The sequence below is a fragment of the Marmota monax genome, unplaced genomic scaffold, assembly GCF_021218885.2.
Source record: "Marmota monax isolate L192 unplaced genomic scaffold, Marmota_monax_Labrador192_F-V1.1 WCK01_AAM20220418_F8-fsc00008, whole genome shotgun sequence".
Taxonomy (NCBI): Eukaryota; Metazoa; Chordata; class Mammalia; order Rodentia; family Sciuridae; genus Marmota; species Marmota monax.
In genome coordinates this window covers 15,221,483-15,237,349 of record NW_026694432.1, presented here as the reverse complement: position 1 = coordinate 15,237,349, position 15,867 = coordinate 15,221,483, and the positions used below count along the sequence as shown (strand labels likewise).

The 15,867-nt window shown below is 48.4% G+C and overlaps 1 protein-coding gene across 5 annotated transcripts in view; it reads right to left on the bottom strand.

Moving 5' to 3' along the window:
• The window catches only part of Csmd2 (CUB and Sushi multiple domains 2), a 548,321-nt gene that overhangs the window by 107,479 nt on the left and 424,975 nt on the right, over positions 1-15,867 (bottom strand). For all 5 annotated transcript variants that reach the window (XM_046468882.1, XM_046468883.1, XM_046468884.1 and 2 more), the window contains 5 exons: positions 15,357-15,495; positions 11,881-12,068; positions 3,977-4,171; positions 2,681-2,797; positions 433-546 (listed from right to left, as the gene is read on the bottom strand). In XM_046468882.1, coding sequence (XP_046324838.1) covers positions 433-546; positions 2,681-2,797; positions 3,977-4,171; positions 11,881-12,068; positions 15,357-15,495 — 753 coding nt within the window. The remainder of the gene's footprint in view (positions 1-432; positions 547-2,680; positions 2,798-3,976; positions 4,172-11,880; positions 12,069-15,356; positions 15,496-15,867) is intronic.

Below are 15,867 nucleotides of genomic sequence, written 5' to 3'. Positions count from 1 at the left end.
TGTTATGAAAAAAAAATGTCAGAGAAAAGTTCACAGTTAAAACATGTCTATTGTTTTTATTCAATAAAATATGTAAAAGATGAAGTCTAAGGAGATATAAAGAGTGGAAAGAAATGTAGTACATCTTATCAGTGGTTCTTTCTGGGTGGTTTTAATTTAAATTCTCTGATTATTTCGTTTTGCCCTTAAATTTTCTACAATGAAAATGAAACAACCCTAAAATCAGAAAAAAAAGGCCAGGCCTGCCCTCAAGCCACAGGCAGGGGCCTCGCCCACGGGACCTCCCCGACGGGACCTCCCCTCTGCGGGTGGATGCAAAGCCCCAGGGTCCACCTACGGCCCCTGCTGCTTACAAGGCCTCATTCCTAGCAGCTGGCCTGTGGTGCCTGCCCGCAGCCCACCATCATCCCCTGCTGGCCCTGCCCTGGGTACCTGTGTGGGAGCCCGAGAGGGAGCTGAGGAGCCGAGAGTGCTGGCTGTGACCATCATGCACCTCCACCACGTCGTTGAGGGCCGTGTGGAAGAAGGCGAACTGGCCAAACACCACTGTGGAGGAGACAGGGTGTGGAAACATCAGTGGGAAGACAGGAGAGGTTTGCGTGAGCACAGACAGGGGTCCTGAGGACAGCACCCAAGGTCTAGCTGTTGGAGGTGGCCCTGAGCTAAGCTTATTCCTTCTGAGAAAGCAGTGACAGCAGTTAATTGAGGTCTTGAAAGGGCTTTCAGCAATATCCCCATTTTCCATGTGATCTCGGAACCCCAGATTCTCCCTTACTTTTTCTTTGAAGCTGACCGGATACCCGATGTTCCACGGTTAAGAGGGATGAGAGTGGGGAAGGAGCTCCTGGGGAAGGAGCAACTGTCGATGGAGCAGGCAATATCTCTACCTCATTTTGCCCAAGAGAGAGCATAACATTTATTAAGCACCTATTGTATGTCAGACACCACCTTTGCTATATGCACCATCTCTGTGACTTTTCCAGAGATTATCCAAATTTTTTAGGCAAAATTCCATTTAGCTATTGGCCAGACCTGGGTTCATTCTGTCTGCTCCTGACTCCCAGTTGGCCTGGTATGCTGATGGCAAGAGCTTGGGTAGACCCTTCTCCACTTTGGCTCATAGCCTTAATTATGTACAAAATACTGTATGTGTGTGTATGTTGCATGCATTGTGTGTGCAAGTGTGTTGTATACGTGTGTTGAGGCAGAGGGAGGGATTCATGATAAGCAAGTGTTTGTAATGCTGAACACAGCAACAGCTGCAGTGAGATCCTTAGCTCTGGACTTATGGGCCAAGGAGCAGGAGGAAGAGAATATTCTGTACCCTGAGAATGGGCACTGGGTTTGGGCTGGTGGCAGGGGCATCTCCCTGCAGTGGTGGACAGGACAGGTGGGGTTACTGCTTTCCCAGAGTGTGCATTCTAGTGGGACAGCCCCATCCAACCCACACCAACACTTAGCAACTAGATAAACAAGGTCATTTCAGAGAGTGTTAAGTTTTGGGGTGATGGACAGAAAGAGAGGGTGAGGCAGGTCACTTTAGATAAGAGACCACAGGAAGATTTCTGAGATGATGTCAGAGCTGACAGCTGAGCTGGAAGATAAGTGATCCAGTCCCAGAGGGGAAAATATACCCTTTATCTGGGTTCAGAGGTTGGCCTCACTGGCGAAAAGAAGATGCCTGGAGCAGATCTCTGCCCCTTTAGAGCCAGTGCCCGCAGACAGATTTCAGCTCACTGACACTGAGCAGCCTCAGGGCTGACTGGGTGCAGAGGGGTAAGCGCCTTGTCATTGGAGGAATGTAAGCATGAACTTCATGTCTGCCTATCAAGGATGCCGCTGAGTAGCAGATGGGATTGGGCAACCTGTCACGACTCTCCCTTGATCCTGCAGTTCTAAAGCTCCTGCCACATAAGCATGCTGGGCAGTGAAGGTCCTGAGGCAGGAGCAAGTGCACAGGTGTCTGGGGTCCTGGGTGAAGATGAGACTGGGAGTTTAAAGGGACAGGAGCTGTCTCTCCCATTGCAGTGGCCCTCCTACAAAGAGGAGGTTCAGGAAGAAAGCAACCAGGCTGGCCACCTGGTTGCCCTTTAGGATCTTCTTGAATGCTTTAGGGCTGGCAGAACTCCTAGATGTCACCACTGCCCAGCAGGTGATGGATGAGCTTGGCTCCTCCTGTCTGGATCTCTTGGGGTCTGGAGGTTTCTCGTCTTCTCAAGGTAGTGGCTCCCCCCACATTTTTCTTGTCCCTCCTATCCATAGCTCTGGGCCAGGCTGTTTTTCAGATGGGACATGGGTGACATGGCTCCTGTATCCCTTACCTGCACTTTCAAGCCCAGCTCCATCCTATCCTCCCCCACCTTCTTGCTACTGGGCCCTCTGCCCCTCCACTCAGTCACAGTTGTGCTGGGGATCCTTCGGGACACCTGGCCTCTGTCTGGGTAGCTAGCTCCTCATCAAGTTCTTACCCTTGCTTCTGGCCAGCCTCACTTGAGCCCTTTTCTCCAGTGTCAGGAACACCTCCAGCAGTGTGTTTTGGAGCATCAGCACTCAGTGTCCTGATGAGATGCTGCTCTGCCAGTGCCCACTAGGGAGTGGATTACTGGGAAAGGCCTGAGGAGTTGCCCAACTTGGAATAAGGGAGAAGAGTCAGGAAACATAAAAACAAAATAACACATACCGTAGTCCTTGGGCACGGTCACAAAATACAAGCAGATGTGTCCGCTGGTGTAGTTCTGGGGGTAGTTGGGAGATAGGACCACACCATCTGAACCCACATACTGTCCCCCACAGGGAGCTGAAAGAGAAACCGGGTAGGGGGCCAGGTGACCCTGTGGGCTTCTAATTAACTGCCCATCCTCCTTCTTGCTCCTAGCAGAGCCCCTGGTAGGGCTGCCCTGAGAAGGTGGCCCTGAGCACGGAGAAGGGGAGCCCCCAGAACACTACCCTTCCCTGATCAAGGACACCCGTTCCTGGCCTGGCCGGAAACCCACCCCAGTGCTCTTGGACACACATCAACCCTTGCCCTCTATTAACACTGGCACTGGTCCCTGAAAGCACAGCTCTAGGGTGCAGGTCAGGAGCTCTCCTGCTCACACATGGGGCTTAGAAAAGACTGTTATGCTTTCCAGTGGCAGATGTGTGTCTGGGCAACTGGTGTCTCATGAGTAAGAGGCTGATGTTTGTTCCCTCACACTAACCCACTGGGAGTGGCCACCTTCTGTTTCCATCTCTGGTGCCAATTTCTGCAAGAGAAGGGCTGCTCTCGCTCATGGAGGCAGAAGGGAGCCTGTACTTTTCTTTCTTTCTTTCTTTGGGTATCAGGAATTGAACTCAGGGGCACTTAAGCACTGAGCTACATCCCCAGTCCTTTATAATGTTTTATTTATGGATATGGTCTCACTGAGTTGCTTAGGGCCTCAACAAGTTGCTGAGGCTGGCTTTGAACTTGCCATTCTCCTGCCTCAGCCTCCTGAGCCACTGGATTACAGGTGTGCACCACCATGCCCCCCTGAGGCTGTACTTTTCAACTTGGGTAGTCCTGTGCTCTTGAGTTCTGACATTCTCTCCCCTGTTAGGACCCCACAACTGACCCAGGCCCACTTGGAGGTGGCCCACTCCATGGCCTTACTCCACACAGTAGAGCCCTTAGTGATTTCCCCAAGCTCAGGAACAAGCCCAGGGCATGTTAGGCTCCCTTCCCCTAGGATATGCTCTCTGGGCTGTGTGTTTATAGGCTTCTATTGAGGACATGAGCAACCATCTGAATAAACAGATCACTATGTGATCCAAGGGAGATGACACATTGACAGGGACTGCCATGCCACGGGTTATTAGCCGTCCCCAGTCACAGTACCCCCATGTTTGCTGGCCCTGCTTGCAGGAGGCACCCTTGAACACTGTGTCCCCTCCCCCCTCCCCCAGCCAACAGCATGCCTGCTGTTTCTCAGACCCTTCTGTCCCCAGCTCCCACCACCTGTGCAGACAGGCCGTGGATTGTTCCACACGGGCTTCCCATCAGGCCCCAGGATGCAGCTCAGGGTCGAGGAGCCCTCCACCTCGTAGCCGCCGTGGCAGTAGTAGGTGATGGAAGAGCCCAGTTTGAGGTCAGACCCCACTCGTGTGCCATTCTTGATGGAACCAGGGTCAAAGCATGACTCTCGTGGGTTTTCTAGAAAAACAGACAAACACATCCACATGCAGAGGGCTCATTAAATACCTGCTTCCATGAGGAACACCTAGAGACTGAGGATTGCTGGTTCTATTCCCTTCAGATCTAGAAATATCTCCACATTTGGTTAGAAATCTGAGCCTGGAAATCATGGAAGAGTGAAGCTGCCCACAGGTGCTTCTGGGAACCAGTGTCCCCACCCCACATCATGGTGCCATGCAGGGCTACGATAGTAAATGTCAGTGCTCAGGGAAATACCACTCCCACCTCTGGGTTGGGTTCCTTTAACTTCTGGGATAAGTGAAATTCTCCAACAGAGTTTTCCAGGGCTTTGCACTCAATGTGGAGTGCTTGCCAATTTATTAAAACAGCCACATTTTTCTATTTGGTCATTGATCCTTATATGTATTCCCAGTCAGGCCTACAGGGGATGTGCCTGACAGGCATCTACTCTTGTAGATATCCCTCTGCACTGCATAAGTTGCATTCGATGTTGCCTAAGGGTGGGACTACAGGCAGGTCCTGAGTCCCTGGAGGACTATACAGACTCCCTTGCCATGAGCTCTTGGGAGCTGCTGCTAGCTTCTGTCCATCACTGACTTCCCTTAGTTCTGTTCCAAAAACACTGATAGGCAAGAGGCCCAGCAGGGCTGGGTATTGGAGGGACATAGCCGAAGCCAGTTCATACCAGGGTCATACAACTATGTATCAGACTTTGATGAGAGTCCTGGTGGCTGTCTAGAGATGGGGCTCACAGAGAGGTGCTGACAGCCCTTGCAGAAGGACCCTGGCAGTCAAAGGAAAGAGCCAAGGGATCAGAGTTCAGAGGCAAATAGTTCAGGAGGAATTTTGCTGAGGGCCATCTGTGGTCACCTGGGTACCTTATAGACTAGCTACACAGTGGGCAGCTGCTGCTTGAGGCTGTTATTCAGCTGCCACTCAAACTGTTGACTGATGGGAGAGGATCTTGATACTCTGTCACATCTAGCCGCTCTTGCATTGAGTCACGCTGGGCACAGTATTTTTTAAGTCTTTGCCAGCAGCTGAGCGTGGAGCAGTCCCAGAGACACTATTGCACTGAAACTCAAGTGAGCCCAGAAAACACTCACCTGGAAAAGGGGCCCTTAGCGGTTTCCCTGCATTCCCTGGGGGTGGGGTTGCACCAACCTGACCCCTGCATCAACTCTCTCCTCTCCCTAAACCTTGTGACTGAGGTCAGAACACAATGGCCAGTGGCCCATACCATGTACCAGACACTGGAATACAATAATGAATAAAACTGAAAAACTGTCCGCCTGTCAAAGGGATGTAATAAAATGTCACTGTGTCTTATTCGTGCATTCTCTTCATAAATTCAAAGTGGGTCAAATCTTATTTGAGTTCAGAGAAATTAAGTAATTTGGAACCAAGGTCACTCAGCTCATGCAAAGTAGAATTAACTGACACCCAGTGTCTATCCCCTGCCCTTCATCCTTGAATAATGGAATCCAGATTTGATCCAGAGTTCAAGGTGCCAGCTAAGTTCTACATTTCCCAGCCTCCTGGGCAGCTAGATCTGGCCTGAGAGATGCAAACATGTCAGATCTGGACTGCTGAAGTCAATCCAACAGCCAGCCTCTCCTCTCATTCAGAGTGGGAGACCATCCTTCCAGGCCTGACCTTACTCCATGCACAACATCCATCCCTCCATCTGCCTGGCTCCCTCCCTCACCTCTTTCCGGACTTAACCCAAAACATCTCCATCTTGGTGACATTTTTCCTGAGCAGCTATTTTAAAAATCACAATATTCCTTGCCCTAGTGCTCATCTTCACTCTATTCTGCTGTGTTTCTCTCCACTGTGATTAGTATTCTCTCATCTACTATATAGTCAGATAATTTTTTTCTATCTTCTTCCATGAGAATTTCTAAGTCCCTTCCAGGGGGCAGCTTTTCATTTTGTTCATGACTGTATTGCAGGGCCTGGCCCATGGGAGGCACTCTATAAATATCCTTAATTGGTAAATATGAAAACTTCTAGAAAGGCTGATTAAGGGAAGATGACTCCAGGGAATGCTCATTGGCCTTTCCATCTATCTTTTCTTCTCCTTCCTGCAACCTAGAACTCAGACATAACGGCTGGCACCCTAGTTGCCATCTTGGATTCTAATAACCTTGAGGGTGGGATCCATGGACCAGCAGATGGAGCAGGAAGACCAAAGGTGCCTAAGTGAACCCAGTCCTGCCTGCCTACCTCTAGATTTCTTTCATTGGAAGGACAATAAACTCCCTTCTTGTTTAAGCAACTGCATTGGTCCCCAGCTGTGTAGGACTGCTCCAGGACCTATATGCAGGTTAGAATAACCTTTTGGAACAAGCTGTGTAGCAAACTCCTATTCATTTCAATGCCACCATCTCTGAGCAGATTCTCTCTGGCAGAATCTGATTTTCTTTCCCTGATTATAGCATCACGTTGACTCGGTAGGCTGGGTAAGTGTGTTTCTTTCTAGCAGGTTCTAACCTCCTAGAGGGTAGAGATAATCATCTAGTCCTCTCATAACCTCGGCAATAAGCACAGAACTTGGCACCAGGAGTGGCCATGTTTGGCACATAACACAGGTTTAATAAGCGGCTGCTGGATTGTTTGGCTGAACATTTTGGAGCTTGGAAAATCAACAACCACATCATTGATTCCAACAACAGACTCTATTGTATATTTACTCACATTTCAGAGGAAGTTGGGCTTATCATTCCAAGCATTATCACATTAATAATAATGACGAGGATAATGACAATGATGATAGTCCCTTACATAGGAATATCACCTATAATTTTGAAAGCACTTTGCAATTTGTTATCTCATTTCTGTTTCACAATACCCTCTGCAGAAGGCAGGGCCAGGTAGGCTCATGTTCAGGATACAGATGAGGAATGTGATGATCAGAGAAGCTAAATGAATTTTCCAAGCCATTCAGCTATTAAGAGAGAGAATTAAGACCAAAATCAGGTCTTCAGTCAGCCAAACCAGAGCTCAGCTGTGAATGACAAAATGGAATGACTAAAACATCATGATAATAATAATAAATAAAACTCAGGCCTCCCCCAAATGGGAAAATAAAAAGAATCAGGTCCTAATAGATGAGGTCCACTTCCAAATTTTGTCAAATCAAAAAACTGAAAATAACAATCCAAACATCTGATCAGCAAGGAACTGGTTTGAAAGGTTGGATTAGAGCCATCCTGAAATACATGCAGTCTTTTAAAAGGATAGCACAAGTGTTTGAAAATGAATGTGGGAAGATATCCAAGATCTATTGGTGGGCAAAAATAAAACAGATAACATACTAGTACATATGGTGTGATCACATTCATATAGAATAGGGCTTGGCAAACCACAGCCGGCTGTCTGTGTTTGTAAATAAAGTTTTATTGGAACACAGTCATGCCCATTTTTTACATTCTGCCCATGGCTGTTTCAGTGATTCCACGGCAGAGCCAAGTGGTGGCAACAGAGACCATATGGAATAAGACATTTACTATCTAGCCCTTGGCAGAAAATGTTGGCCAACCCCTGGGATAGAATTTATGTTATTTTATACTTACATAAAACCTTTGTAATGAGGTGATGAACTGTTGACTATGGTCCTTTAGGAGATGGGGGAAGGTAAGGGGAATGTTAAGTTTTTAGAGTACATCTTCCATGTGGTTTGAAGTCTTCCAAAAAAAGAAAGAGGAAGGGGTTTCCATTTTGAATTTATAAAGGAAGACCCACAGCTGTGTCTGGTGAGGGCTGGGTAGGAGCAGGTGGAGGTGGGGTTGGGTTAGAAATCTGGCCATGACTCTCAGGCCCATGGTGTTACGTCCAAGGGTTTGGAAAAGAAAATAGATATATACTAGCACTTTTCTGGTAAAAGTTGATTTATCTTGACCTTTCCTGAGTTGCTGCAGATTCTCTCACAAAACTTCAAACCCTTCCTTCTGAATCCCACCCCCATTCTTGCACAGAGGTCTCCTCCATCTTCAAGGCCCTTTCTTAATGGCTCCTGCTCGGCAAGTCCATCACCAACTACCTACCATTCTGAATGGGTGCCCTGTTATTCTTTCTCAGAGAGGTCTTTTCTTTTCTTCCCTAACTTCGTACACTTCTTTATTTCTGGTTTGTCTCCTTATTGTCCGTTTCTGTCACTCACCTTTAAGTTAGACTGAGGTAGGGACCAGGGACATTTTGCTCATGGCCAAATCCTCAATCTCCAGCAGAAGGCATGGTGCCAAAGAGGAGCCCAGTAAGTGCTTGTTGAATGAACAAATGGTCTCATACACATGCCTGGATGTTCTAGCCTGTTCCTGACTCACAGGAGGCCACCACAAAAGAGGAAAATAAAGGTCCTTCCACCCACCCTTTCTACTGACTTACTGGCCAGAAGAAGGACAGTAAGCCTTCCCTGGAACTCACTGTTAGTGTTTGACGCTACAAGCCACGCTGACCCTTTGCTTCCTCCAGCAAAGGGTAAAGCTTCCCAGGAGTATGGAGTCCAGGGAGAAGTGCCTCAGAGGCCTGGTTCAATAGACGCCCACAGATAACATAACTGCATTCAGAATCCTCTCCTAGCAGGTTAGTCCAGAGATGACTAAGAAACCACAGCCACCTAAGACCCACCTGAAACTCTTTGCCTTAGAATTAGGTGGGCCTTCAACATTGCGTTTGCATGAGAAGTGTCTGTCACTCTGTTTGTCACTATGATGTGAACTCCATGGAGGCAGGGGCTTTGGTTCCCTGCTCTGTTTTTGGTTCCTGTATCAGTGTCTGGCACACAGTAGGTGCTCAGCTAATATCTATAGTACAAACAAATAAAAATGCCTGACCTGGTCTTGTCTCTGATACACAAGCTGAATGGCATGATGCTTTCTCAGTGGACACTTGAATTCAGTCTGGTCCCTTTGACAGTCCCATGGGGACTTGGAACTGGAATGTAAACTGGGAAGCAATTCCAAGTTGAGAGGGAGGACATGCCTGTCCTAGGAGAGTGAAGAAGCAAGGAGGGGAACACAACCACAGGGGAAATGAAGACTTGGACGTGAGGCTGTCCCCTGTGAGCTTCATTGCAGAGGACTCAGGGCATCTCTGGCAGTGGCTAATGCTTGGCTTGAGTGGAGCAATGTCACTTATAGTAGCTGCAGGTATCATATTTGTGAAACTTTCTTAATGTCCTTGCCATTTAGGTGTGGGTTTCCAAAGGGTGCGGTTTGTCAAGGTTTACGTAATAGCAGGCCCAGGAGCAGGCGAGTTGAGGGTACTAATGAGAATATGAATAAAGGGATGAATAGCAAGAAAAATGATTGTGAAGACACAGCAGTGGGGTGGTGGTGAGTGGAGTGATGAAGGTCCCAGGTGAGTCTAAGGCCTGCTTTCAGCTAGAATTCCAGAACATCTGACTGTATCTGTATTGATACCAGCAAAATATCCAATCCCCGGGTCAGCCCCGTGAGGCAAGAAGAGTTCAGGCCAACAGTCTGTGCACTAAGTATCTTCTGGAATTGTGCTTGACAGATTGCAGACAACTGACAGCTATAAGGAGTTCCAGGAGCTGATGGACATAAAGAACCCGGACCGTGTTGGCAGTTGATAAACTCTGAGTTAGCTATTATCATGATTAGCATTATTTGCAAACTCATATGAGCTCTTCCCAGGGGTTTCCAGAAAGATTTGATTAAGGGACATTTGAAGAGGCTGAGACTCTGCATTATGCAAGTGGGAAACATGAGCCAGAAACTTTTTAATTTTAACTGGTAATATGACCCCATTTGTACACAGAGGCTGATGAGGTCCGAGTGAACTTGGATTATAAAAACAACAACAACAAAATCTATCATCTCTAGAGTAGCCTCAAAGTGTTTTGTACATTCTGGGCATTATGCTCATCTCTCTTCTCTTTATCTATCCTATATATCTCTTTATAATATGTATGTATAACATATCTTTTAATCCTAAACTTCTGCAACATAATTTTCATTACCCCCATTTCGAAGATGATGTTCTAGGAGATAATAACTTGCCAAGCACACAAATCAAGCAAGAAATGGAGCTGGGATTTGGATAATGGGGTCTGGGATAATTAAGGAAGAGAGAAAGGTCAAAAAGAGAATAATGGAGTAGAAAAAAAATGAGTGCCCGAGAGCCTGGAACATACTAATCACTATTAATAATATTTGAACATTACAGAATGCTTGATAGGTGCCAGGCAGTTACCAGGGACTTCAGTGTCTAGACTCATTGATCTTTACAACATTTCTATGAGGCAGGAATTTTCCTGCCATTATTTTACAGACATGGAGGTTTTGAGAAGTTAAATAACTTGCATATGGTCCCGCCATCGCTGAGTAGTGAGCATGAATTTTCAGTCCGTTAATCTGACAGTCTGTGCTCTTGGCTAGGCAGGGACCACCACCTGTTTCTGCAAGAAATTTTTTATTGACACATGGCCATGCCTGTTCCTTTATGTTTTGCTTCATGCTACGATGGTTGTCATAGGCAAACCTAAAATATTTACTATCCTTAAGGAAAAAATTGTTGACTCTTGCTTTTGACTTCTTCCACTATTCAGTTTGCATCAATCAATACAAAGGTGCAATGGGAGTCAGAGAATGGGATCACTGGTAGGATGAGAGCACATGCATGGGGTGGGGGGCTTGGGGATGCGGCTCGGTGATAGAGGCACCTCCCTGGTATGTGCAAGGCTCTGAGTTTGATCCCTAGCACTGCAAGAAAAAAAAATAAGTGAATAGGTAAATAAACAAAAACAAAAACAAAAAACCATGATTGGGAAGGGGCATAAAGTGCCCGGTTTTCAACAAAGTGCCAGAGAATGATCAAGGAGTGTCTTTGGGACAGAGGATCAAGCACTGTGACCTTAGGATTAGATAGGCTCTCCATAGGGTCTGCTGTGGTTTGGATATGGTCTGAGCATGTGCCCCAAAGATTGATGTGCAGACTTGGCCTTTAGTGCAGTGACACTGAGGTGGTAAAACTTTTAAGGGGTAGGGCCCAGTGGAGGGTGGTCAAGTCGTGAGTGGGGCACTGCCTCTGGAAGGGTTTAAAGTCATTCTTGTGGTTATAAAGAGTGAGCCTGACTCTGTGATCTCTTTGACTTCCTGTCTCATCATGTCATCTCTTCTGCTTGGGCTCCTGCCATCTTGATGTCATGCACCGTGAGGCCCTCACCAGAGGTCAAACAGATGGGCTGACTTGATCTTGAACTTTCAAACTGTGAGCTAAATAAACCTCTTTTCTTTATAATGTACTAGCCTTAGTACATTATAGCAGCAGAAGATGGACTCAGACATAGTCACTGAAATAACCCAGGATGGTGGAGACTTGGTATGGAGAGGACAATTGGGACTTATACTAGAACCCTCACTAAGGCAGAGGAGTGATCAGGAGGGCATTACGGAGAGTGAGGTAGAGTGAGGAACTATCCTCACAGAAGAGGGGGAGAAGAGGAGCCATGATTTGGAAATAGAAGAGGGATGCAAAACAGACAGCTGTTCCCCTTCTCCTGGGCCCTGGGTATTTGAACGTGAAAGGTGAAGCCACCTGGAGAATTGCAGGGAGGGCAGGTCCCCTGCAGGGCAGCAGTGCCAGGGTCGACATGGGCTCCTGTGGGCAGCCAAGCTTCCTCTCTGCACTACACTGGCTGGCCCTTCCTTCAGTGTCCCTGGCACCAGGGCCCTTACCTGTGTAGTCAATCACAAAGCCAGCATTGCTCACAGATGCGTCGCTGCGGAAGGCGAGGAATAGGCTGTTGCCGCTGCTTTCAATGCGGCCTGGGAGCTGGGAGCCATAGAAGCTTCCTATGAGAGGGCTGAGAGAGTCCCGTCCATCGTAGATATGAAGGAAGTCATAGCCAGGCTCCAAGTTAAAGCTGGGGAACAAAAACATCCCACCCCCACCCATGAAGGTCAAATGAATGGCTCATGCTGGGGCCTTAGACTCACAGCAAGGATGGGGCCTCCCCAGGAGCAACCACCCTTCCACTAGGACCCAACCCCTGAAATCTGGCTGGCGGGGAGGTGGGGAGAGGATGGAGCCCGGTGACCTCCCAGTCAGGCAAGATGATGATGTCAGATTCCAGAGTCAGTGTCCCCAAATCTGCAGCTAGCTGAAAACCTACTGTCCTCCCTACACACAAGGGAAGCGAGTCACCAACTCTAGGCACCGAGGGACTAGCCAAGGAAGATCCAGAACCTAGGTCTCTTACCTGACACCCATGTTTTTTATATCATGCTATTCTGCATTTCTTTTCATCAGAGGGAAGAACTGCCCAGGTAGCCATTCCCAGGAGGGAAGGGGCCTGCCCCCTTGCAGGACCCTAACATTCTTCTTTTATCCCAATCCAGTTCTCTAGCTCTTTTCGGGATCTGCTAACATCCTACTCCTAGCACCCCACCCAGGGATGCCTCTCTTAGCTGTCTTGACCCTGGTGAGTGGGGGGAATCCACTTGAAAAACTATCTTAGTTTAGCAAATTGGATATTAAAGCTCCTGAATGTAATTTATCCCACTGGATTGGCTAGAGTGAAAAATGATAAAAAATGCCAAGTGCTGCCCAGCAGCAGAGCCCCTGGGCCCTCACACCCTGCAGGCCAGCCTGTGAAATGGTTCGCCCACTTTGGAATGCAGCTGGGCTGGATCTGCTCACTCTAAACACAGGCCTGCTCTGGGATGCAGTAGGCCCACTCTGAAGTATCTATCTAGCAAGAGCAATTGATGCCAATCAAGTGTGCAAAGATAAAAATAATAGAAAAGTAAATGAGTTTGCAGAAAACAGATTTTCAATGTAAATTCAATCTTGTCCAGCCATGAGCCGGAAACTCAAGACATACCACTTGGCTGGACTGAGAATGAAATGGTGAGGGGCCACCACATTTCTGGGACAAAGAGGCCAAGGCTTGTAGGGAGACAGGGTGGGGGTCTGGGAGGCAGATATGCACTTTCTACATGGCCCACTCTCACACTGGTGCAGGCTGTAGGGTCACCCCACCAATCCTCTCACACTGGGGCTGGATGAAGAGTCACCCCACCAGTTGGTAATATGGTCTTCCTGCCTCTGCAATTCAGCTTCCTCCCACCTGCTCTTTCAAAGTCTCCTGGGAAGGGTTTTGAAGTCTGGCATTACAACTTAATTAATTACCTTCTGTCTGTCCCGACCTTCCTTCAATCATGGACTTCGTATCAGAGCACCCTCAATATGCCAGGCACTGTGCCAGGTTCCCAGGACTGGAAGACATTCAGATACCACCCCTGCCTCCCAGGAGGGGATGTTGCTATAGCAAGCCATGGAGTATAGCCAACAGAAGGCAGAGCAAGAGCACACGGTGTCCCCGAGCGGGTGGAGATCACATGTTCATGGAGGTCTAGCTTGAGCTAGTCCTGGGACATGAGAAGACCCTCAGTGGGTGGACAAGGAGGGAGTAGGAAATGGCTGTGAAGGCAGAGGCAGAGGCAAGGACACAAGGTCATGACAGAATCTACGAGACCCTGGTGATTCCAGAAGTTCAATCTGGCTGGGGTTCTGGACATCGAATGGGGTGGAGGGACTTTCTGGAGAGTTGGGCAAGGGCCAGATCATTTGGTGCAAAACTCAAAACTTCAGACTTATTATGACAAGAAGGTCATTAAAAGATTTTAAAATAAAGAATCTATTTCTTTTTAAATTGACATGCATATCATGACCCAGAACATTCCCATCACCCCAGAAGGTTCTTAGGGCCTCTTCCCAGTTCATCTTCCCCAGTTCTAGAAGCTGCCACCATCGAGCTCTTCTCATCATAATTAGTTTTGCTGACCCTAAAACTTCACATAAAGTTGAATTTTATATTCTGGACTTTTTTGTGTCTGGCTTCTTCCACTCAGCATAGGATTTCTGGGACTTATCCACACTGTTACATGATCATCTTTTTTTTTCCTTTTTTTAATACTGCTGAGCACTATCATTATAGGATGTTTAAGTGGAAAATGGGTAGTTATTTCAGCATTTTTGAATGACAGGTTCACTCTGACAGCTTAAGAAGAAATTAGCCTGGGAGGCAAGATGGTGCAGAGGAACCAGTCAGGAGACCGCAGCCATCATTGAGGTGGGAAATGATAAGGGGTCAAAACAAGTCAAGAGCTGGTAGGATGCAAAAGAGGGAAACAGGGGGAGTTAAGGCATAGAGATGGATGCCTTGGCTGTTCACGGAAGAGGTAGTGGGGGGGGGGCGAGGGCCACTTGCTCGTGATGAGAAGAGCTGCTCTGGGAAAAGTACTTGGTTTTGTGCAACCTTCATCTGCGGTGCCCGCAGGCACCAGGCAGAGCTGTCCCGAAGCGGGATATGGGCGCCGTCAGCTGTAAGGAGGCCAGGGCAGCAGCAGGGGAGGATAGTCCTTCACTTCCAAGGAGGCTGCTGCCATGGGCGGGGGCGAGCTTGTTTTGGAGGGAGGTCTGGGTGCGAAGAGGGGGCTATGGCGAAGTCAGGCAGAGGAACAGGGACAAGGAAAGGCAGCTGGGAAGGCCCAGAAGAGACCCGAGAAGCAGAGGACAGGAACTTCACAAAACCAAGGGAAAGCAGCCTCGGGTGGTGGGCGTGGTCAAGATGCGCACGGGGTGAGGCGTGGAAAGCTCCGTGTTGTTGACAACCCAGAGTCGGTTGGTGTCTTTTCTCAGTGGAGGCTGCAGAGGAATGGTGGCGGCAAGGCCAGACTCCTTGGGCTGAGTGACTGGGAGGGAGGAGTAAGAACAAGTGGAGGCAGTTCTTCTGCAAGCCTGCGGGTAAAGGGAACGAAGGATGCGGGGGCAGCAGCCAGGTGGGGAGGATGCAGGGGACCTGAGCCTGCTCCTCTGCCAGGGAGTGGGGAGGAGCAAAGGAGGAAAATGCAGGAGGCTACGCAAAGGACTCCAGCAAGGGCCTCCCTTCTGAATCAGAAAAGAAATCACGACGGCCATGTCAGAAATGATGACAAGGATCCTAGAGGGGACAGCGTGGGACCACTGAGCTCAGGAAGGAGGGATTTAATACAAGCTAGTTTTCCTTTCTCTCCTGTTGACTGGCTCACTTCCCAAGGTTCCGAGAACTCCGCCCACAGATCTGTGTCTACTCACCTGGGGGCCCAGGTCCTCAAACCCCTAGGTGCTCTGAACCCTCCGTCTCCCACCCGGGGGGAAAGGTACATACATGTTAAATACCAGGGCGATGACGTAGTCTGGCGAGACGGTCACTTTCCAGTCACACTCCTTGCCTGGCGGATAGGGCTCGGGATAATTTGGCGACAGGATGACTCCTGATGGTCCCGTCAGGTCTCCCCCACAAGGAGCTGAGGACAGAGGAGGTGGAAGGTGAGGCTGTCCCCTTCCCCCTGGTCACCTGTTAGTGGGTACCCAATAAGCAAGGTAGAAAGCGGGGTGGGGCCGAAAGGCCCAAGTTAAAATGTAGCTGGAGCAGAGGGGACGGTGGGATGACAGTTCGACTTGGGAGTGATGGAGATGTGTTGGAAGAAGGCGGCAGGGGCACCGCATTGTGACTGTACCAAACGACACTGAATTGTTCCCTTTAAAATGGGCCGTTTTCTGCCATGGCATTTTACATCTATAAATTATGTTAAAACCATATCTGGCTTTGCCACTTCCTGGCTATGTGACCTAACCTTTCTGGCCTTGGTGTCCTTCCTGTATGATAAAAAGAGATC